The sequence below is a fragment of the Phyllobates terribilis genome, unplaced genomic scaffold (assembly GCF_046119375.1).
Source record: "Phyllobates terribilis strain yellow unplaced genomic scaffold, ASM4611937v1 Scaffold_12__6_contigs__length_324123572, whole genome shotgun sequence".
NCBI lineage: Eukaryota > Metazoa > Chordata > Amphibia > Anura > Dendrobatidae > Phyllobates > Phyllobates terribilis.
The window spans coordinates 34608569-34632686 of record NW_027362772.1 but is presented as its reverse complement, the minus strand read 5'-3'; the positions used below and the strand labels follow the sequence as shown (position 1 = coordinate 34632686).

Sequence of the window (24118 nt, the reverse complement as noted above, 5' to 3'; positions counted from 1 at the left end):
CAGAATAGTGAGTGCAGCTCTGGAGTATAATACAGGATGTAACTCAGGATCAGTAATGTAATGTATGTGCACAGTGACTGCACCAGCAGAATAGTGAGTGCAGCTCTGGAGTATAATACAGGATGTAACTCAGGATCAGTAATGTAATGTATGTACACAGTGACTGCACCAGCAGAATAGTGAGTGCAGCTCTGGAGTATAGTACAGGATGTAACTCAGGATCAGTACAGGATCAGTAATGTAATGTATATACACAGTGACTGCACCAGCAGAATAGTGAGTGCAGCTCTGGGGTATAATACAGGATGTAACTCAGGATCAGTAATGTAATGTATGTATACAGTGACTGCACCAGCAGAATAGTGAGTGCAGCTCTGGAGTATAATATAGGATGTAACTCAGGATCAGTACAGGATCAGTAATGTAATGTATGTAGACAGTGACTGCACCACCAGAATAGTGAGTGCAGCTCTGGAGTATAATACAGGATGTAACTCAGGATCAGTACAGGATCAGTAATGTAATGTATGAACACAGTGACTGCACCAGCAGAATAGTGAGTGCAGATCTGGAGTATAATGCAGGATGTTACTCAGGATCAGTATTGTAAAGTATGTACACAGTGACTGCACGAGCAGAATAGTGAGTGCAGCTCTGGAATATTTGTATCAATTAAAACATTTCTAAGTTGACGAACTATTCAGGGCCATTATAAATACACATCATTATACATTTCATGCCAAATCCGTCATGATTCCTTCATTTCTTCAGATCTCTATAGCATCTCTCCAATCTCTAAAATTTTCAGTCTTTTGATGAAAGTTTCTGTTAACTTTGACTCTCTTTAAGCTTTTCCAGCTAAACAAAATTTTCAACATAAAGCACAGTCCGTATCTCCCGAATATCATACATTCTTCAGTGTCCATGATGTCTCAAGTGGAGGACCTTTCTGTGTTGCTTTCTCTCCTAAATGGAGCATCAGCCAGGGATGAACAGAACTTCTTACACGGCCAAAGGTTCCTTAATTTTACAAAAATGTTAGCCGCAAAGTTGAAGAAAGTATTCTTCACCGTCGTTGATGTGTAATAGAAAACAATCGGGTCCAACGCGGCATTGAATGTGCTGAGTAGAAGAGCGTTCACCCTCCATGATGGACTCTCATTCTGTATGAATCCAACGATATGAGATATATTGTAGGGAGCAAAGCAGATGCAAAAATTGGCGAGAGTGGCCAAAGCCAAGCCGATGGCTCGCTGCTTACGCTTCTTTTGGATGTTGGGTAGGGACAGCAGAATCCGTACAAAGTTTATGTAACAAAAAAGAGTTATAATGGATGGAATGAAGAAGAGGAGCACACCTAACTCCAAACGTACCGGGAGAAGAATCCTAAGTTGCTCCTTACTAAATTGTTCATAGCATTTGGTTTTGTTGGTGTCTGGTTCGTTGTGGGGTATCGAGTACTGGACCACATACACAATGCTGCAGTGAGCACAAGCTATGAACCAGAAGATGATACTGGCAAATATTGCGTAGGAAGGTTTTCGGTGGAGCTTGTATTTAATTGGAAAAGCCACTCCAAGGTAACGTTCAACGCTGACGGCCATGAGGAACAACGTGCTGATGTAGATGCTACTGTAATAGAAAAAACCTGTAAGGGGACAAAGAAAAAATGGCATATCCCAAATCATCCCAGTGGCAGCCTCCCGCATCTTCAAGGGAAGGAAAAGGAGCAAGACGAGGTCTGAGATGGTCAGGTTGAGGAGAAGGATGTCCACCGGAGTTGGCTTCTTACGGACCTTGGCTTGGAAAGCGTAGAAAGCCAACAAGTTGGAAGGCAGACCCGTCAGGAAAGTGAAAATGTAGACGGCCAGGACTAACTGATTGTTCTGTTGAACACCTTGAGAGCCCCTGAAAAAAAAGAACAACAATTGGAACTTCATTGACCTAAATGTTGACATTTTTTTGGCATTACCTCCATATGATTGCAAGTAGGGTCTCATCCTTGACAATTAAGACATACTGATCTGCCGTGAGGATATTCCCATAAGAAAGGGCATTTGTAAGACTATTAGGTATAACAGGTATAATCGATGGATCTCCAATACTGATGTTGGTCACTGACTAGACAGTAAGCCTAAAATTACCTTTTACGGGAAACTAAATGGTCGCTGTCATTTAAACGGCATAAATCAATAGTTCAAGCGATTATAAGAAACTTTGTAATATATCAGAGACAACTTTTCCACTTTAGAGCCACTTTATCTCTTCACCTGGCCTCCTGAACTCATAATTCACAATTAATATCTGCAGTGGTCAAAGCAGGAAGGACTGATGGATCATTGAGGAGTCAGATTATAGCCGTCCATTGACGAATGAAAAATAAGGTGAAAAAAAAGAGTCACAGACAGACTATTGTTGCTGCTTTCTAGTAAGTGTTTTATTTAATCCCAGTGATGGATTCACAGCTACACTGCTCAGTACTGCTGAATAATGCCCCATATGCTGCTACTTTCTAGTGTTTTATTTCAGCTCAGTGTTGAATTCTCAGCAACACTGCTCATTACTGTGGAATCATTCCCCTACGCTGCTGCTTTCTAGTGTTTTATTTCAGCTCAGTGATGGCTTCACAGCTACACTGCTCAGTACTGCTGAATAGTTCCCTTATGCTGACACTTTCTAGTGTTTTATTTCAGCTCAGTGTTGGATTCACAGCTACACTGCTCAGTACTGCTGAATAATGCCACATATGCTGCCATTTTCTAGCTTTTTATTTCAGATCAGTGTTGGATTCACAGCTACACTGTTCAGTACTTCTGTATAATGTCCTCCATGCTGCTGACGCACCTGAAAATTTGCTACATAGAGACAAGAGAGCAGGAATCCCTCATGTCTGTCTGTTGTGTGCTGTGTATGGGAGACATCATATCAGCTAGTCTTCACCCACTAGCTCAGAAACAACTGAAATTAGAGTTAGTCTATAGAGGAGAAAACTGGCGAAAAAAAGCAAGATACAAGTGATATCATGGTTAGAAATATTATAATATTGAGGTTTGAATGGAAGGGCCTATGCACAATACATTGGAGGAGTTTTGTTTCCCTGTTGTTCATAATACTAGATACTTCAGCTTTATCTTACTCCACGTGAATAACGATAGTTGGGGCTAATCAATCTGCAGGACTTGGTCCAGTGGTCACGTCAATGTTCATTGGCCGCCGAACAGGATTCCTAAGAACCACCCTTTACCTGGCAGAATCCGTGGCTAGTCCTTTGATTACCCAGCCTAGTGCAATGTCAAACGTGTATCACCCGCAACAAGGATGTCTCGCCAGGCAGCTAATCAAATGAAGAGCCATGGATGAAGAAGCCGTCCTCAGGATTCCTGCCCAGCGATCACACTTTACTAACGTGGCCTCTTTTTTTCTTCCTGTCCTGTTTTTAACAAAATATATATTTTTTAATTTCCCTATTAAACAGTAAAGATTTCCAAGCCGGATATGACTCATGAGCTTTTATTATACGACTCCTTATGAAGCAATCTGTTGAGCCAGACATTAATTAAACTGTTCCTTGCTCGGCAGGTCAGCGTCTGTCGCCAACACGGTAATAAATATTTTCAATTAAATGTCTGATGTTGATAAGATAATTTGCATGAATCAGCTTCTCTCTAATAGATTTAAGATAAGCAATGGATGCAATCGACGCGTTTCCAACTTATCTGATATTGAGTGACAGCCCAACCGCCAGCTGGCTGTCAGTGTTTGATTATTGCCAGTTGTAGCTTTAGCTCAGTGGTGCACTTACTTTGTTTTTCCAGTGCTCTGTTTTTGATTTTTTGCTACCCGACTTTTGACCTTGCCTTTGACCATCCATTTGCCTAGCCCCTTTGTCTCGATCTGCTACCTTCCTGGAATTCTGACCTCGGACTGTGACCCAACTACGCCTTTGTGCTAACCCCTGGTTTACAAGGAGCACTCTTGATATCTGATCCCCGACCTCTTGACTACCCAGGGAAAAAATAAAAACAAATACCCTCAGCCTATGTGTTTCGAGCACTAAGACTCTTATAGCCCTATTATAGTATAGAATAGTGCCATGATTAAGAGCCTTAGTGCTCGAAACGCGTAGGCTAAGTGTGTTTCTGTTTTCTTTTTTCCCTTTTGATATTTTATTAATTACTAATAAATAATGTTTTTGTCCTTTCCATTGCACTTGCTGGAAATCTTGTCCGCCTTCTACCTAGCCGATAGGATGCCAGATCGCTAATCCATTTATTCTAAATGGGGCTGATGGAAAAAGCCGATTGCAATGTTCAGCAGCCTCAAAGGGAATAAATGGAGTGGGATAACACTTCCATGTTCCATGTTAATGGTGTTTGTCTCAGCAGTCGGACCCCCACCATTAATAAGCAATGGGATAGGGGGATAACTTATTTTCAGTGGCCAACCCCTCTAGGATTCATGGGTAAAAAGTCCATTGATTATGAACATATTTGCACTCATTTTTATAGAAAATATAGAGTCTGTGCTTGTTCAGATATCCAGCAGAATTTTTAGTTTCTAGAATAAGTTTTTTATTTCATATCACGATCATTATTAAAATACAAAATTAGCAATCTTAAAATTTTCACACTGGCCACTAGGGGTATTTTAGACTCCTTTTCTTTTCAGGCAGAGTTTTCAGCAGTCATCAGAGGCAAGATTACAATGACAGGTAACAATGACAGGTAACAATCCAAAACAATATCACCGCAGACACGGCTCTCTTTCCCTTCACAATGACTTTTGCACACGCTCATTAGATGCTTCAATACAAGACATAATATTTGAGCCTGATCATTGCTGCTTATGTGCATGTGAATTTCCTGAACCAATAGGAAATTAGAGTCTAGAATATTCCCATGGGTCAGTGTGGAATGTTTTGAAGTAGGAAACAATAGTGTATTCTCCTCCCTCGCCTTGAGCCAGAATCTTGGTGTGAACATACCCTAAAGAACATGTCCTAATATTATTATGATTATTTCTAAAGGAAACTATTGTACAAACGCTCATTTCAATGTGTCTCAAAGCAGCCTTTTATGATATGCTCCTATTAATTATTTCCTCTAGTAGGCTGCTTAATATTATTTTTAAAAGTTCATTAATTTATCCATAATGCACTTTTTTATCAGTTAAACTTACATTTTAATTATGCCGCTTGCAGCCAGATTACATGATGTGGGCAGAGTCAACATAGCGCATGATAAGGCAGTGCATCCTTTATCTGGTCTGTAGTCAGACTGCTGATATCCTCTCCCAATCTGTCCTAATACAGCACTGTCCATAAACAAGTCGTATTGACACAGCTGCCGCGGGAAAGGAATATATGTACCTGGGATTGCCGAGAAACTGGAGGCACCATTGTGTGTGCATCCAGCAAAGCAATCAACAAGCCTCAATACAACACAACCGAGCAGAGCACACTAGTGGTGGTTCCCGAGATTTCACAAGGAGGCTTTATTTCCTTCAAGACAGGAAAATGTAATTCTGAAACAAGTGACTTGCATAATATTCTGATACTAATCTTAATAAAATTAACTAAACTCATTGTGTCACTATGAATAACCCTCCCATCATGATGCAAGCGTGATCATAGTTCCCATATTGCGTGGAAGGAGCTTTCTTCTGTGCACAGATATATCTACTATAATACTGCCCCTACATAGAAAATATAACTGCTATAATATTGCTCCTATGTACAAGAATTTAACTACTATAATACTGCCCCCTATGTACAAGAATAAAACTACTATAATACTGCACCCTATGTACAAGAATATATCTACTATAATACTGCCCCTACATAGAAAATATAACTGCTATAATACTGCTCCTATGTACAAGAATATAACTACTATAATACTGCCCCTACATAGAAAATATAACTGCTATAATACCGCTCCTATGTACAAGAATATAACCACTATAATACTGCTCCCTATGTACAAGAATATAACTACTATAATACTTCTCCTATGTACAAGTATATAACTACTATAATACTGCTCCCTATATACAAGAATATAACTACTATAATACTGCTCCCTATGTACAAGAATATAACTACTATTGTTAGAACTCTCCTGTTAGTTTTTTTTTAGTTTGCTGGTCACTTGACCATTTTTGCCTATTTAATCCAGCTCCGCCCTCCTGGTCTTGCTGGACTTCATTGTATTTACTACTCTTGAGCTAGCTTGGTGCTCTGTTGTCGTTCTCTGTTAGTTTTTCTAGGTCTTCTGACCTCTATGCTTTTTGTTGTGTGTTTGTCTTTGACTGCTACTATTTCTGCTAGGAGGTGTCCAACTTATCCCAGTCCCTAGTTCTTGTAGGGATCCCTCCCTCACATCTATAGGTCTTCGTTCAGACTAGCCGAGGACTTTAGCGGGTCTGATCGCAGGATCAGGTTCCCCGTTACATCGTAGGGATCTAGTTTAGTTCTATCGTAGGGACAGTTCTCCTGTCTTTCCTTAGTCCTGGTAGCAGATCATAACAGTAAGTCCAGCCCTAAAAGGAAAAAAAAAAAATTTTCTCTAAGGAAAGACCTCCAGTTTTCCATCATGGTCTCGGTTCAAGATTTGGCTCAACGCTTGCAGGGACTCTCTCTGGAGGTGGCCAAGCTCCAACAACACGTGAGTAGCTGTTCTGGAGCACATTTTGTGGAACCAAAGGTACGTCTGCCCGATTTATTTTTTGGCGAACAACAAGATTTTTTTTCTTTTAAAAATGCTTGTTTATTGTATTTTCGTTTGAGACCCGGATCCTCTGGTGATGAATCACAGCGCATAGGGTTCATAATGTCACTTTTGCGCAAAGATCCTCAGGGATGGGCCTTCTCTCTCCAACCTAGTGATCCGTGCTTTAGATCAGTGGATAGTTTTTTTTCTGCTTTGGGTTTGTTGTATGATGATCCTGATCGTGTCTCATCTGCTGAGTCTGAATTGAGACGTTTGAGGCAGGGATCAGGTAATGTAGAAAAATATTGTTCTCACTTCCGTCGGTGGTCTGCCTAGGTGGGGTGGAACGATTCAGCTTTGAAAAGCTTGTTTCTTGCAGGGCTAGGTGAAAGGGTTAAGGATTTACTGATTGCTTATCCCACACCTGGAAACTTGCAGGAGGCAATGCAATTAGCTCTACGGGTGGACAGGAGACTGCGTGCAAGGGTTAATGAGAGCAAATCCTCTGCTATGTCAGCTCCGAGTCTTGAGAGGGTCTGTGCTGACAATGGAGAGCTGATGGAGATAGGGGCGATGGCACCCCGCTCTCAGGAAAAAGATCGCAGGATTTCTGAAGGCTTGTGCTTCTATTGCGGAAATTCTGGTCATTTTATTAAGAACTGTGTGCTTCGTATGAAGAAAGAAAAAAAAATGGTCAGTTATGCCCGTATTGCCTGTTTAAATTCTAAGGGAGTATTCCTATCTGCCACTACTGCTGCTCAGGATGAATTAATTGAATTTCGGGTATTTGTGGATTGTGGTTCTACTCTGAATGTGATTGATGAGGGATTCTTGGAAAAACTTAGATTAGAACCTAAAACTTTGTCATCCCCTATTGCTGTGGTTTCTGTTGATGGCTCTCCCTTGAAGAGTGTTACTCATAAGGTCTGTGAATTTCCCCTCACTATTAATGGTATTCACCAAGAAAATTTGGATTTGGTGGTATTGGATAATTTGCCTTCTCCAGTAATATTGGGGTTACCCTGGTTAAAATTGCACAATCCTGTACTGGATTGGTCTACCAATGAAATTAAGTCCTGGAGCCCTAAGTGTTATGACAAGTGTTGTAACGGGCGCATTGCTGCTGTGGATAAAGGGGAATTACCTGTACCTATTCAGGATTTTTGGAGAGTTTTTTCTGAGGAGGAGTCACAAATTTTGCCTCCCCATAGAGACTATGATTGTACCATTGAATTTGTCCCTGGAGCGACTCTTCCTAAAAGTCGTTTATTTAATCTTACTATTCCTGAGAGAAAGGCTTTGGAGGAATACATACAGACAAGCTTGGCCGCTGGTCACATTAGGCCTTCCAAGTCTCCTGTGGCTGTTGGATTTTTTTTTGTAAAAAAAAAAGATGGCTGTTTACGTCCTTGTCTGGACTTTCGTGAGATTAATAAAATTACTGTACGCAATCCTTATCCACTGCCATTGATTCCTGATTTATTTAACCAGTTAGTGGGGGCCAAGTGGTTCTCTAAAATTGATCTCCGGGGGGCATACAATTTGTTGCGCATGAAGGAGGGTGATGAATGGAAGACTGCTTTTAACACTCCTGTGGGTCATTTTGAGAATCTGGTGATGCCTTTTGGTCTTACCAATGCTCCAGCATTTTTTCAGAATCTTATTAATGACATCCTTACACCTTTAATCGGCAAAAATGTGGGTGTGTATTTGGATGACATTCTGATTTATTCGCCAGATCTGGAGTCTCATTGGCGGAGCGTACGTGAGGTATTACAGTTATTAATGGACAATTCGCTTTTTGCTAAGCTGGAGAAATGTGAGTTCGCTGTACAGAGAATTAGTTTTTTGGGTTACATTATCTCCAGTGAAGGTTTTGAGATGGATCCGGTTAAGGTTCAAGCTGTGCAGGAATGGCCTAGGCCTATTGGTTTGAAATCGATACAGAGGTTTTTGGGTTTCGCCAATTATTACAGAAAATTCATAAAATTTTTTTCTATTATTGTCAAACCACTGACCGATCTCAGTCACCAGGAAAGGTGCTAATGCGGTTCAGTGGACTTCTGAGGCCATTGAAGCTTTTGTGTTTCTAAAGGAGAGGTTCACCTCTGCTCCCATCCTTATGCAGCCTGATGTGACTAAGCCGTTTTTGGTTGAGGTTGATGCTTCTTCTGTGGGGGTCGGTGCGGTGTTGTCTCAGGAAAACAAGGATGGAGCACATCCCTGTGCCTTTTTTTCAAAAAAATTTTCTGAGACTGAACTTAATTACGATATTGGTAATCGGGAATTGCTGGCGATTAAACTCGCATTTGGACACTGGCGTCATCTCTTGGAAGGTGCTGATTTTCCCATTCAGGTTTTCACTGATCATAAAAATCTGATCTATCTTGATGCTGCCAAGCGCTTGAATGCCCGTCAGGCTAGGTGGGCACTTTTTTTCTCGCGGTTTAATTTTTCCGTTACTTACATCCCGGGTACCAAGAATGTTAAAGCGGATGCTTTGTCTTGCAGCTTTTCTCCCATGGTCGGTGTTGAGTAGGAAGAGGAGAGCATTTTACAAGAAGGTGTTGTGATTGCTGCTTTAGACTCCGTTTTGGAGGATGAGATTCTTAAAGCTCAGGAGAATGCCCCATCTAACACTCCTCATGGGAGGTTGTTTGTGCCTAGGACCTTTAGGAGAGATTTGTTTGTTGAGTGTCATGAGTCTCGGTTGGCAGGTCATCCAGGAATTTCTGAGACCAAGAGACTTGTGGGTCGCAGTTTTTGGTGGCCTGGATGGCAGAAGGAAGTCATTAAGTGGGTGCGCCAATGTACTGTGTGTGCTAGATCCAAGTCTTCGCATGCTCCTGCTGCGGGGTTGCTTTGCCCTCTGGAGGTTCCTAGTGCACCTTGGACACATCTGGCTATGGACTTTATTACTGACCTTCCCCCCTCTGAAGGTTTCACGGTCATGTGGGTGGTCGTGGACCGTTTTAGCAAGATGTGTCACTTGGTTCCCTTCATCAAACTGCCTTGCGCTAAGACACTCGCTAAGGCCTTTATCAAGGAAATTGTCAGACTACATGGTGTTCCTACTGACATTGTTTCTGATAGGGGACCTCAGTTCGTGGCTCGTTTTTGGCGTGCCTTTTGTGACAGGTTGGGAGTTCATTTGTCGTTCTCATCTGGATATCATCCTGAGTCTAATGGCCAGACAGAAAGGAAGAACCAGGATGTTGAGCAGTTCTTGCGTTGTTTTGTGGCAGACAATCAAGAGGGGTGGTCTGAGTTTCTGCCACTTGCTGAATTTGCTCTTAACAACCATACATCCTCTTCTGCTGGGTGTTCGCCTTTTTTTTGTTGTTCTGGGAGACATCCGTCTTTTGGGTCATTCTCCAAATTGGTTTCGGCTGTGCCTGAGGAGGAGAGTTTTTCCGGTGATTTGGAGAGACTTTGGACGGATGTGCGTGGTAATCTTCAGGAGGCTAACAAAAAATCTAAGAGGTACTTTGATAGGAAACGGCAAGAGGTTTTGTTTGCTGTTGGTGACATGGTTTGGTTGTCCTCTAAGAATCTGCGATTGAGGATTCCTTCTAAAAAATTGGGTCCCAAGTTCGTAGGGCCCTTTAAGGTGCTTCAGATAGTTAACCAATCTGCTGTTAGGTTGGAGGTTCCTACGTCCTGGAAGATTAACCCGGTGTTTCATGTTTCTCTGTTGAAAAAAGCTGATGTGTCTGATGGTGACGCCTCTGCCACTGTTCCTCCGGTGGTGGAGGACGGGGAATATGAAATTTCCCGCATCCTAAATTCTAGACGGTATAGAGGGAGTTTGCAGTATCTCGTCGCTTGGAAGGGTTTCGGACCTGAGGATAACTCATGGGTGAGGGCGGATGATGTTTCTGCTTCCAGACTTGTCAGAGCGTTTCACAGGAGGTTTCCTGGTAAGCCTAGGCCTAGGGGATCCGGAGGACCCTCTTAGAAGAGGGGGTACTGTTAGAACTCTCCTGTTAGGTTTTTTTTAGTTTGCTGGTCACATGACCATTTTTGCCTATTTAATCCGGCTCCGCCCTCCTGGTCTTGCTGGACTTCATTGTATTTACTACTCTTGAGCTAGCTTGGTGCTCTGTTGTCGTTCTCTGTTAGTTTTGCTAGGTCTTCTGACCTCTATGCTTTTTGTTGTGTGTTTGTCTTTGACTGCTACTATTTCTGCTAGGAGGTGTCCAACTTATCCCAGTCCCTAGTTCTTGTAGGGATCCCTCCCTCACATCTATAGGTCTTCGTTCAGACTAGCCGAGGACTTTAGCGGGTCTGATCGCAGGATCAGGTTCCCCGTTACATCGTAGGGATCTAGTTTAGTTCTATTGTAGGGACAGTTCTCCTGTCTTTCCTTAGTCCTGGTAGCAGATCATAACAACTATAATACTGCCCCTACATAGAAAATATAACTGATATAATACTGCTCCTATATGCAAGAATATAACTACTATAATACTGCTCCTATGTACTAGAATATAACTACTATAATACTGCTCCTATGTACAAGAATATAACTACTATAATACTGCCCCCATATGTACAAGAATATAACTACTATAATACTGGCCCCTATGTACAAGAATATAACTACTATAATACTGCTCCCTATATACAAGAATAAAACTACTATAATACTGCTCCTATGTACAAGAACATAACTACTATAATACTGCTCCTATGTACAAGAATATAACTACTATAATATTGCCCCCTATGTACAAGAATATAACTACTATAATACTGCCCCCTATGTGCAAGAATATAACTACTATAATACTGCTCCTATGTACAAGAATATAACTACTATAATACTGCCCCCTATGTACAAGAATATAAATACTATAATACTGCTCCTATGTACAAGATTATAACTACTATAATACTGACCCTATGTACAAGAATATAACTACTATAATACTGCTCCCTATGTACAAGAATATAACTACTATAATACTGCCCCCTATGTACAATAATATAACTACTATAATACTGCTCCCTATGCACAAAAATATATCTACTATAATGCTGCTCCTATGTACAAGAATCTAACTGCTATAATACTGCCCCCTATGTACAAGAACATGACTACTATAATACTGCTCCTATGTACAAGAACATAACTACTATAATACTGCCCCCTATGTACAAGAATATAACTACTATAATACTGCTCCTATGTACAAGCATATAACTACTATAATACTGCTCCCTATATACAAGGATATAACTAGTAAAATACTGCCCCTATGTACAAGAATATAAGTACTATAATACTGCCCCCTATGTACAAGAATATAACTACTATAATACTGCCCCCTATGTACAAGAATATAACTACTATAATACTGCCCCCTATGTACAAGAATATAAGTACTATGATACTGCTCCTACATAGAAAATATAACTACTATAATACTGCTCCTTTGTACAAGAATATAACTACTATAATACTGCTCCTATGTACAAGAACATAACTACTATAATACTGCTCCTATGTACAAGAACATAACTACTATAATACTGCCCCCTATGTACAAGAATATAACTACTATAATACTGCTCCTATGTACAAGAATATAACTACTATAATACTGCTCCTATGTACAAGAACATAACTACTATAATACTGCCCCCTATGTACAAGAATATAACTACTATAATACTGCTCCTATGTACAAGAATATAACTACTATAATACTGCTCCCTATATACAAGGATATAACTAGTATAATACTGCCCCTATGTACAAGATTATAACTACTATAATACTGCCCCCTAAGTACAAGAATATAACTACTATAATACTGCCCCCTATGTACAAGAATATAACTACTATAATACTGCCCCCTATGTACAAGAATATAACTACTATAATACTGCTCCTACATAGAAAATATAACGACTATAATGCTGCTCCTATGTACAAGAATATAACTACTATAATACTGCTCCTATGTACAAGAACATAACTACTATAATACTGCTCCTATGTACAAGAATATAACTACTATAATACTGCTCCTATGTACTAGAATATAACTACCATAATACTGTTCCTATGTACAAGAATATAACTACTATAATACTGCCCCCTATGTACAAGAATATAACTACTATAATACTGCCCCTACATAGAAAATATAACTGCTATAATACTGCTCCTATGTACAAAAATATAACTACTATAATACTGCTCCTATGTACAAGAATATAACTACTATAATACTGCCCCCTATTTACAAGAATATAACTACTATAATACTGCTCCCTATATACAAGAATAAAACTACTATAATACTGCTCCTATGTACAAGAACATAACTACTATAATACTGCTCCTATGTACAAGAATATAACTCCTATAATACTGCCCCCTATGTACAAGAACATAACTACTATAATACTGCTCCTATGTACAAGATTATAACTACTATAATACTGACCATATGTACAAGAATATAACTACTATAATACTGCTCCTTATATACAAGAATATAACTACTATAATACTGCCCCTACATAGAACATATAACTGCTATAATACTGCTCCTATGTACAAGAATATAACCACTATAATACTGCTCCTATGTACAAGAATATAAGTACTATAATACTGCCCCCATGTACAAGAATATAACTACTATAATACTGCCACTACATAGAAAATATAACTACTATAATACTGCTCCTATGTATAAGAATATATCTACTATAATACTGCTGCTACATGGAAAATATAACTACTATAATACTGCTCCTATGTACATGAATATAACTACTATAATACTCCTCCTTATATACAAGAATATAACTACTATAATACTGCCCCTACATAGAAAATATAACTGCTATAATACTGCTCCTATGTACAAGAATATAACCACTATAATACTGCTCCTATGTACAAGAATATAACTACTATAATACTGCCCCTATGTACAAGAATATAACTACTATAATACTGCCGCTACATAGAAAATATAACTACTATAATACTGCTCCTATGTACAAGAATATATCTACTATAATACTGCCGCTACATAGAAAATATAACTACTATAATACTGCTCCTATGTACATGAATATAACTACTATAATACTGCTCCCTATATATAAGAATATAACTACTATAATACTGCCCCCTATGTACAAGAATATAACTACTATAATACTGCTCCTATGTACAAGAATATAACTACTATAATACTGCCCCTATGTACAAGAATATAACTGACGCGCCCCCTGGGCCGGTGCTGTTTGGGGATACCCGGAACCGGATCAGATGGGGGTTGTAGTCTCCGAGTGGCGGCGACCCGGTCCGTGCCCAGGGTGTCAAACTCAGTGTGTGGCAGTCTTTACAGATGTTGTTAAATGTTCTTAGTGTCGACTACGCCACCCGTTGATTTGCGGTCAAAAGGCCGCCGCTGCAGCAGGGTCCGCTGAGGCTGTTGGTATGTGTGCAGCTGTGGTAGTATAACCCCCAACGGGAGGGGTATAGCCTCAGGGGGTCAGATGTAGAGGATGGTGGTTGTGCAGGTGCAGGAGAGCTAAGCAAGAAGACTCAGAGTCGGGCTGTGCAGTTCAGAGGTTTTTACTTACGGGTGTTCTTATGGTCACTCTGGCCTGAAGCGACCACCCGAGCCGTGCTGCGTCCACCAGGTCCTGGACTCGGCCAACCCCCAAGCAATTCTGGAGCGTGGTCCTGAGCTCCTGTCTGACTTTCCCTCTCTTCTGGCCGTTCTCACCAGGGATCCACCTATGTCCGGCTCCCTCGGGTCTCTTGGTGGGTACACCCCTTGTGGGTTCCCTGACCCTATACCTGGTATGCCTTCCTAGTGGATTTAGTGAGGGTCGTGGCAGATCCTGCCCACGACCTCCGGTCTCTGGCTAAGGTGTGCTTTGTCCTCTGCCAGCTTGGGATCCGGTACCCTGGGTGCCAACCCTTCACCCTGCTGCTTGTATTCTGGGGTCTTGGGGTTCCTTCTTCTTCTCTGGGTCCTTCTGACTCCTCTCTCTCTCTCTCAGACTCGGCCTTGGAGCTGGGCCCAGCCGGAACCACAACTCCCTGTCAGCCCTTCTGGCTGAGCTTCTCTGCTCTGCTCCTCTGACTAAACTCTGACAGACTGACTCACTCTACAAAAGACTGACCCTGATCTAAGATGGTGCCCACCTTATATACTCCCTCTATGTGTGAGCTCAGGTGACCAGCACCCAATGAGCTCCTAGCCTTACCCAGACTGCTCCCCCTATCTGCCCCTACACTACTGGGATGTTCCACCCCCCTCCCACTCCAGCCAGGGACAGACACTGTCGTACCTGCACATAAACTGGTGGGAGTACCGTCGATCTGTCCCCCGGAAATGGGATGTATGTAGTGTATGCAGCTATCTGAGCTCAGTTCCACACTCCATCCTTACCCGGGAGTGGAATACCACACCTCTGGCTTGAGGTGCAATACCCCTGTAGCAGCCGAATCCTCAGGGTGCTACATTCCCCCCTGGTAAATCACAGCACGTCCTCGGGATGTAAAAGAATAAACATCCATAAACATACAATTTTTTTTTTCATAAAACATAAACATATAAAACATTATCATCATAAAACTTTTTCATATAAACATTCTTGTTCCTCCGGCCACGGTGCAACTTGTGACCGGGTAAAGTGCGACAGTCTCTTCAAGAAAAAACAGTTTCCTATAAAACCGGTAGGGGGCACTTTAGAAAGCGCAACTATATACAAGGGGAGGTGGCCGCTCTCAGTCCTCGACCAAAGGGGAAAAGGGATGGCTGCTCACAGTCCTCAGCCTGTGGGGAGATGGGACACACTGGAACAGTTCACACTTGTCCCAACGGGGACCTTATTTTAAGTTAGCAGCATGGCATATACCCTAACGGGTAACTATGTATAGTCTCTTTACCGTACTTTAATGACGGCGTACTCCTGCTCCTCCTTCAGACCCGTCCGGATTCTCTTGCTCCTCTTCACACCGTAGCTCCTCCTCCGTCAGCCGGTGTACATGGAGGGCGTAGGGTCCTTTGGCACACTTGTGCCGGGTGAACGTGACCTCGTCCCCTACATATAGGTCACGACCTCTGTGTCCCTCCGGCAGATGGGACTCCACGTCTCTTCTGGTCACAAAGACGTCGCCGGGGGTGTGGTGATCCCTGATGAAACCCCAACCGTGCTGCAGTTGGAATTTAATTACAGTCCCGGTGGCACGGGGACCGTGGGCTGCACGGGGGTTCCTCTTGGTCCGGCTCTTCTGCTCTGCACTCTGTTCCTGCAGCCGCTGCTCTCGGACCCGCCTCTCTCTTCGCTCCCGGTCAAAGACCTCTAACTGCTGCCGGCAGCACTCCGCACGCTCAGCTGCGGCTGCCCGAGTCTCTTGGGTGAATCCCATGAGGTCTCCTCCGGTGGGGTCCCACGCAAACTGCGCTTCCTCCAACGAGAGTGGGGTGATCTTAACGGGCTTCGGAATCGGAATCAGGGGCTCATCTAGGGGTCTTTCTTTCCGGAGTCGGGGATGGTGGAACTCCGGTGGCCACACAAAGGGCTGCCCATCCGGGCACGTGTGCTGGGCAAACAAGTCTTCACCCAGGTGCGGCACTCTAGATGTTGAGGGCGCGGTGGTGGAAGCGGCGCCCGGGTTCGCCAGGCCTTGCGACCAGGCCTGGGGTACCCTGAACGTAAAGGGCACCGTGAAGACGGCGGCGCCCGGGGTTACTTGGCCCAGTGACTAGGCCGGTGGCTCAGTGGAGGTAGAGGGCGCTGTTGGTACTGCGGCGCCCGGGGGTACTAGACCTTGCAACCAGGCCGGTGGTGTTTCCTGCTTTGCCGCGCTCAGGGTTGAGGCGCGTGACGTCACAGGGGTCGCGGCCGCGGCTTCTGCTTGAGGCCTTGTCTGGAGCGGTGACGATGCAGCGACGGGCACGGCAGGGGGAATTTCGGGCTCTGCGACGGGGAGCTGGGGCAGGCACGCGGTTTCTCGGCTCGGAGTAGTGATGTCCCCTTTACCTGCCTCCGTCTGTTCAGCTCCCTCCTCGGCGCCGTCTCCGGCCTTCACTCCTCCTGCACCATCCTCAGAGGCGGTCTGTCTCCTCGTCTCGGGTGGCGTGCTTCGCTGGCGGGTTCTTGCCTGCAGGGCCATCTCTCGGCTCCACTCCGTCAGCGTCTCTCGCTGCACCTGGGCCATCCTCCGTGCGAGGCGCTCCAGCTCGGTCTGCGCACACTCCCGGTCTCGGGGGAGCTGTGCCAGGATCTCCACTAAGCCTAGTGGGGTTGTTGCTTGCAGCAGGTTCCTGACCACTGGGTCGGTGCTGCCTGACTCTCCTTCCATCTCCGGGTACGACTTCTCCGGAGTCCTCTCCAGACTTCTTGTCTCCGGGTGCGCTCTCTCCAGACTCCTCCAGGCTGCACCCATCTTCGCTCTCCTGTTCTGTCTCCGCCCACATTGAAGGTGGTCCCGGGGCAACTTTGTGATTGTCAGCTCCAGGGGCAGTTCTCTCACGCTGATGGACATGTCCAGCATCACAGTCTCTGTTGGTGGGGGCGGTTTCCGCTTTTGGCGCCATTCCTTGACCTGGCCCACGATGGGAGGTGACCTCTTGCCACCCTCTGGCACGCCCATAATGGCGTCTGCTCTTCCAAGGCGGGAAATCTTCTGGAAATGGCGGGAATCATCTCCCAGTGGCGGGAAACTCCGTGGATGGCGGGAAAAAGCTGCAGATGGCGGGCAACCGGCGGGAAACGATCCGTGATGGCGTCCCATGGCGGGGACCCTCTGGAACCGGCGGGAGACTTCTTCTTAAGGTAAATTTGAACTTCTCTTCAGGCACGCAGTACCCGGTGGTTGTGGGCACGAAATCCTGCCGACTACGCCAAAATTGACGCGCCCCCTGGGCCGGTGCTGTTTGGGGATACCCGGAACCGGATCAGATGGGGGTTGTAGTCTCCGAGTGGCGGCGACCCGGTCCGTGCCCAGGGTGTCAAACTCAGTGTGTGGCAGTCTTTACAGATGTTGTTAAATGTTCTTAGTGTCGACTACGCCACCCGTTGATTTGCGGTCAAAATGCCGCCGCTGCAGCAGGGTCCGCTGAGGCTGTTGGTATGTGTGCAGCTGTGGTAGTATAACCCCCAACGGGAGGGGTATAGCCTCAGGGGGTCAGATGTAGAGGATGGTGGTTGTGCAGGTGCAGGAGAGCTAAGCAAGAAGACTCAGAGTCGGGCTGTGCAGTTCAGGGGTTTTTACTTACGGGTGTTCTTATGGTCACTCTGGCCTGAAGCGACCACCCGAGCCGTGCTGCGTCCACCAGGTCCTGGACTCGGCCAAACCCCAAGCAATTCTGGAGCGTGGTCCTGAGCTCCTGTCTGACTTTCCCTCTCTTCTGGCCATTCTCACCAGGGATCCACCTATGTCCGGCTCCCTCGGGTCTCTTGGTGGGTACACCCCTTCTGGGTTCCCTGACCCTATACCTGGTATGCCTTCCTAGTGGATTTAGTGAGGGTCGTGGCAGATCCTGCCCACGACCTCCGGTCTCTGGCTAAGGTGTGCTTTGTCCTCTGCCAGCTTGGGATCCGGTACCCTGGGTGCCAACCCTTCACCCTGCTGCTTGTATTCTGGGGTCTTGGGGTTCCTTCTTCTTCTCTGGGTCCTTCTGACTCCTCTCTCTCTCTCTCAGACTCGGCCTTGGAGCTGGGCCCAGCCGGAACCACAACTCCCTGTCAGCCCTTCTGGCTGAGCTTCTCTGCTCTGCTCCTCTGACTAAACTCTGACAGACTGACTCACTCTACAAAAGACTGACCCTGATCTAAGATGGTGCCCACCTTATATACTCCCTCTATGTGTGAGCTCAGGTGACCAGCACCCAATGAGCTCCTAGCCTTACCCAGACTGCTCCCCCTATCTGCCCCTACACTACTGGGATGTTCCACCCCCCTCCCACTCCAGCCAGGGACAGACACTGTCGTACCTGCACATAAACTGGTGGGAGTACCGTCGATCTGTCCCCCGGAAATGGGATGTATGTAGTGTATGCAGCTATCTGAGCTCAGTTCCACACTCCATCCTTACCCGGGAGTGGAATGCCACACCTCTGGCTTGAGGTGCAATACCCCTGTAGCAGCCGAATCCTCAGGGTGCTACATAACCACTATAATACTGCTCCTATGTACAAGAATATAACTACTATAATACTGCCCCATGTACAAGAATATAACTACTATAATACTGCCGCTACATAGAAAATATAACTACTATAATACTGCTCCTATGTATAAGAATATATCTACTATAATACTGCCGCTACATGGAAAATATAACTACTATAATACTGCTCCTATGTACATGAATATAACTACTATAATACTGCTCCTTATATACAAGAATATAACTACTATAATACTGCCCCTACATAGAAAATATAACTGCTATAATACTGCTCCTATGTACAAGAAAATAACCACTATAATACTGCTCCTATGTACAAGAATATAACTACTATAATACTGCCCCTATGTACAAGAATATAACTACTATAATACTGTCGCTACATAGAAAATATAACTACTATAATACTGCTCCTATGTACAAGAATATATCTACTATAATACTGCCGCTACATAGAAAATATAACTACTATAATACTGCTCCTATGTACATGAATATAACTACTATAATACTGCTCCCTATATATAAGAATATAACTACTATAATACTGCCCCCTATGTACAAGAATATAACTACTATAATACTGCTCCTATGTACAAGAATATAACTACTATAATACTTCCCCTATGTACAGGAATATAACTACTATAATACTGCCCCTATGTACAAGAATATAACTACTATAATACTGCCCCCATGTACAAGAATATAACTACTATAATGCTGCTCCCTATGTACAAGAATATAACTACTATAATACTGCCCCTAGGTACAAGAATATATCTATTATAATACTGCTCCTATGTACAAGAATATAACTACTATAATGCTGCCCCTATGTACAAGAATGTAACTAATATAATACTGCTCCTATGTACAAGAATATAACTACTATAATACTGCTCCTATGTACAAGAATATAACTACTATAATACTGCTCCTATGTACAAGAATATAACTACTATAATACTGCTCCTATGTACAAGAATATAACTACTATAATATTGCTCCTATGTACAAGAATATAACTACTATAATACTGCCCCATATGTACAGCAATATAACTGCTATAATACTGCTCCTATGTACAAGAATATAACTACTATAATGCTGCCCCTATGTACAAGAATATAACTACTATAATACTGCTCCTATGTACAAGAATTTAACTAATATTATACTGCTGCTATGTACAAGAATATAGCTAGTACAATACTGCCCCTATGTACAAGAATATAACTACTATAATACTGCTCCTATGTACAAGAATATAACTATTATAATATTGTTCCTATGTACAAGAATATAACTACTATAATACTTCTCCTATGTACAAGAATATAACTACTATAATAGTTCTCCATTGTACAAGAATATAACTACTATAATACTGCCCCCATGTCCAAGAATATAACTACTATAATACTGCTCCCTATGTACAAAAATATAACTACTATAATACTGCCCCCTATGTACAAGAATATAACTGCTACAATTCTGCCCTCTATGTACAAGAATATAATTACTATAATACTGCCGCTATGTACAAGAATATAACTACTATAATACTACCCCCTATGTACAGCAATATAACTGCTATAATACTGCTCCTATGTACAAGAATATAACTACTATAATACTGCCCATATGTACAAGAATATAACTACTATAATACTGCTGCTATGTACAAGACTATAACTACTATAATACTGTCCCTATGTACAAGAATATAACTACTATAATACTGCCCCCTATGTACAAGAATATAACTACTATAATACTGCCTCCTATGTACAAGAATATAACTACTATAATAATGCTCCTATGTACAGGAATATTACTACTATAATACTGCTCCTATGTACAAGAATATAACTACAATAATACTGCTCCTATGTACAAGAATATAACTACTATAATACTGCTCCTATGTACAAGAATATTACTACTATAATACTGCTCCTGTGTACAAGAATATAACTACTATAATACTGCCCCTATGTACAAGAATATAACTACTATAATACTGCTCTTATGTACAAGAATATAACTACTATAATACTGCTCCTATGTACAAGAAAATAACTACTATAATACTGCCCCTATGTACAAGAATATAGCTACTATTATACTGCCCCTATGTGCAAGAATATAACTACTATAATACTGCTCCTATGTACAAGAATATAACTACTATAATACTGCCCCTATGTACAAGAATATAACTACTATAATACTGCCCCCTAGGTACAAGAATATAACTACTATAATACTGCTCCTATGTACAAGAATATAACTACTATAATACTGCTCCTATGTACAAGAATATAACTGCTATAATACTGCCCCCTATGTACAAGAATATAACTACTATAATACTGCCCTCTATGTACAAGAATATAACTACTATAATATTGCTCCTATGTACAAGACTATAACTACTATAATACTGCCCCTATGTACAAGAATATAACTGCTATAATACTGCTCCTATGTACAAGAATATAACTACTATAATACTGCCCCCTATGTAGAAGAATATAACTACTATAATACTGCTCCTATGTACAAGAATATAACTACAATAATACTGCTCCTATGTACAAGAATATAACTACTATTATACTGCCCCTATGTACAAGAATATAACTACTATAATACTGCTCCTATGTACAAGAATATAACTACTATAATACTGCCCCTATGTACAAGAATATAACTACTATAATACTGCCCCCTATGTACAAGAATATAACTACTATAATACTGCTCCTATGTACAAGAATATAAGTACTATAATACTGCCCCTTATGTCCAAAAATATAACTACTATAATACTGCCCCCTATGTATAAGAATATAACTACTATAATACTGCCCCTATGTACAAGAATATAACTACTATAATACTACCCCCTATGTACCAGAATATAACTACTAGAATACTGCCTCTATGTATAAGAATATAACTACTAGAATACTGCTCCTATGTACAAGAATATAACTACTATAATACTGCCCCCATGTACAAGAATATAACTACTATAATACTGCCCCCTATCTACAAGAATATAACTACTATAATACTGCTCCTATGTACAAGAATATAACTACTATAATACTGCCCCCTATCTACAGGAATAAAACTACTATAATACTGCCCCCTATGTACAGGAATATAACTACTGTAATACTGCCCACTATGTACAAGAATATAACTACTATAATACTACCCCCTATGTACAAGAATATAACTACTATAATACTGACCCCTATCTACAGAAATATAACTACTATAATACTGCCCCCTATCTACAAGAATATAACTACTATAATACTGCCCCTATGTACAAGAATATAACTACTATAATACTGCCCCCTAGGTACAAGAATATAACTACTATAATACTGCTCCTATGTACAAGAATATAACTACTATAATACTGCTCCTATGTACAAGAATATAACTGCTATAATAGTGCCCCCTATGTACAAGAATATAACTACTATAATACTGCCCTCTATGTACAAGAATATAACTACTATAATACTGCTCCTATGTACAAGACTATAACTACTATAATACTGCCCCTATGTACAAGAATATAACTACTATAATACTGCTCCTATGTACAAGAATATAACTACTATAATACTGCCCCCTATGTATAAGAATATAACTACTATAATACTGCCCCCTATGTACAAGAATATAACTACTATAATACTGCTCCTATGTACAAGAATATAACTACTATAATAATGCTCCTATGTACAAGAATATAACTACTATAATACTGCTCCTATGTACAAGAATATAACTACTATAATACTGCCCTCTATGTACAAGAATATAACTACTATAATACTGCTCCTATGTACAAGAATATAACTACAATAATACTGCTAATATGTACAAGAATATAACTACTATTATACTGCCCCTATGTACAAGAATATAACTACTATAATACTGCCCCCTATGTACAAGAATATAACTACTATAATCCTGCCCCTATGTACAAGAATATAACTACTATAATACTACCCCCCTATGTACCAGAATATAACTACTAGAATACTGCCTCTATGTATAAGAATATAACTACTAGAATACTGCTCCTATGTACAAGAATATAACTACTATAATACTGCCCCCTATGTACAAGAATATAACTAATATAATACTGCCCCCTATGTACAAGAATATAACTACTATAATACTGCCCCTATGTACAAGAATATAACTACTATAATACTGCCCCCTATGTACAAGAATATATCTACTATAATACTGCCCCCTATGTACAAGAATATAACTACTATAATACTGCCCCTATGTACAAGAATATAACTACTATAATACTGCCCCCTATCTACAAGAATATAACTACTGTAATACTGCTCCTATGTACAAGAATATAACTACTATAATACTGCCCCCTATCTACAGGAATTTAACTACTATAATACTGCCCCCTATGTACAGGAATATAACTACTGTAATACTGCCCACTATGTACAAGAATATAACTACTATAATACTACCCCCTATGTACAAGAATATAACTACTATAATACTGCCCCCTATCTACAGAAATATAACTACTATAATACTGCCCCCTATCTACAAGAATATAACTACTATAATACTGCTCCTATGTACAAGAATATAACTACTATAATACTGCCCCCTAGGTACAAGAATATAACTACTATAATACTGCTCCTATGTACAAGAATATAACTACTATAATACTGCTCCTATGTACAAGAATATAACTGCTATAATACTGCCCCCTATGTACAAGAATATAACTACTATAATACTGCCCTCTATGTACAAGAATATAATTACTATAATACTGCCCCTAGGTACAAGAATATATCTATTATAATACTGCTCCTATGTACAAGAATATAACTACTATAATGCTGCCCCTATGTACAAGAATGTAACTAATATAATACTGCTCCTATGTACAAGAATATAACTACTATAATACTGCTCCTATGTACAAGAATATAACTACTATAATATTGCTCCTATGTACAAGAATATAACTACTATAATACTGCCCCATATGTACAGCAATATAACTGCTATAATACTGCTCCTATGTACAAGAATATAACTACTATAATGCTGCCCCTATGTACAAGAATATAACTACTATAATACTGCTCCTATGTACAAGAATTTAACTAATATTATACTGCTGCTATGT

At 41.4% G+C, this 24118-nt stretch overlaps 1 protein-coding gene across 1 annotated transcript in view; it reads right to left on the bottom strand.

Moving 5' to 3' along the window:
- Positions 1 to 384: 384 nt before the first annotated feature.
- LOC141171989 (free fatty acid receptor 2-like) overlaps positions 385 to 24118 on the bottom strand; it is a 64041-nt gene continuing 40307 nt past the window's right edge. Inside the window, exon 2 of the mRNA XM_073655743.1 lies at positions 385 to 1908. Within this exon, the coding sequence (XP_073511844.1) occupies positions 933 to 1908 (976 nt within the window). The 3' untranslated portion in view covers positions 385 to 932. The remainder of the gene's footprint in view (positions 1909 to 24118) is intronic.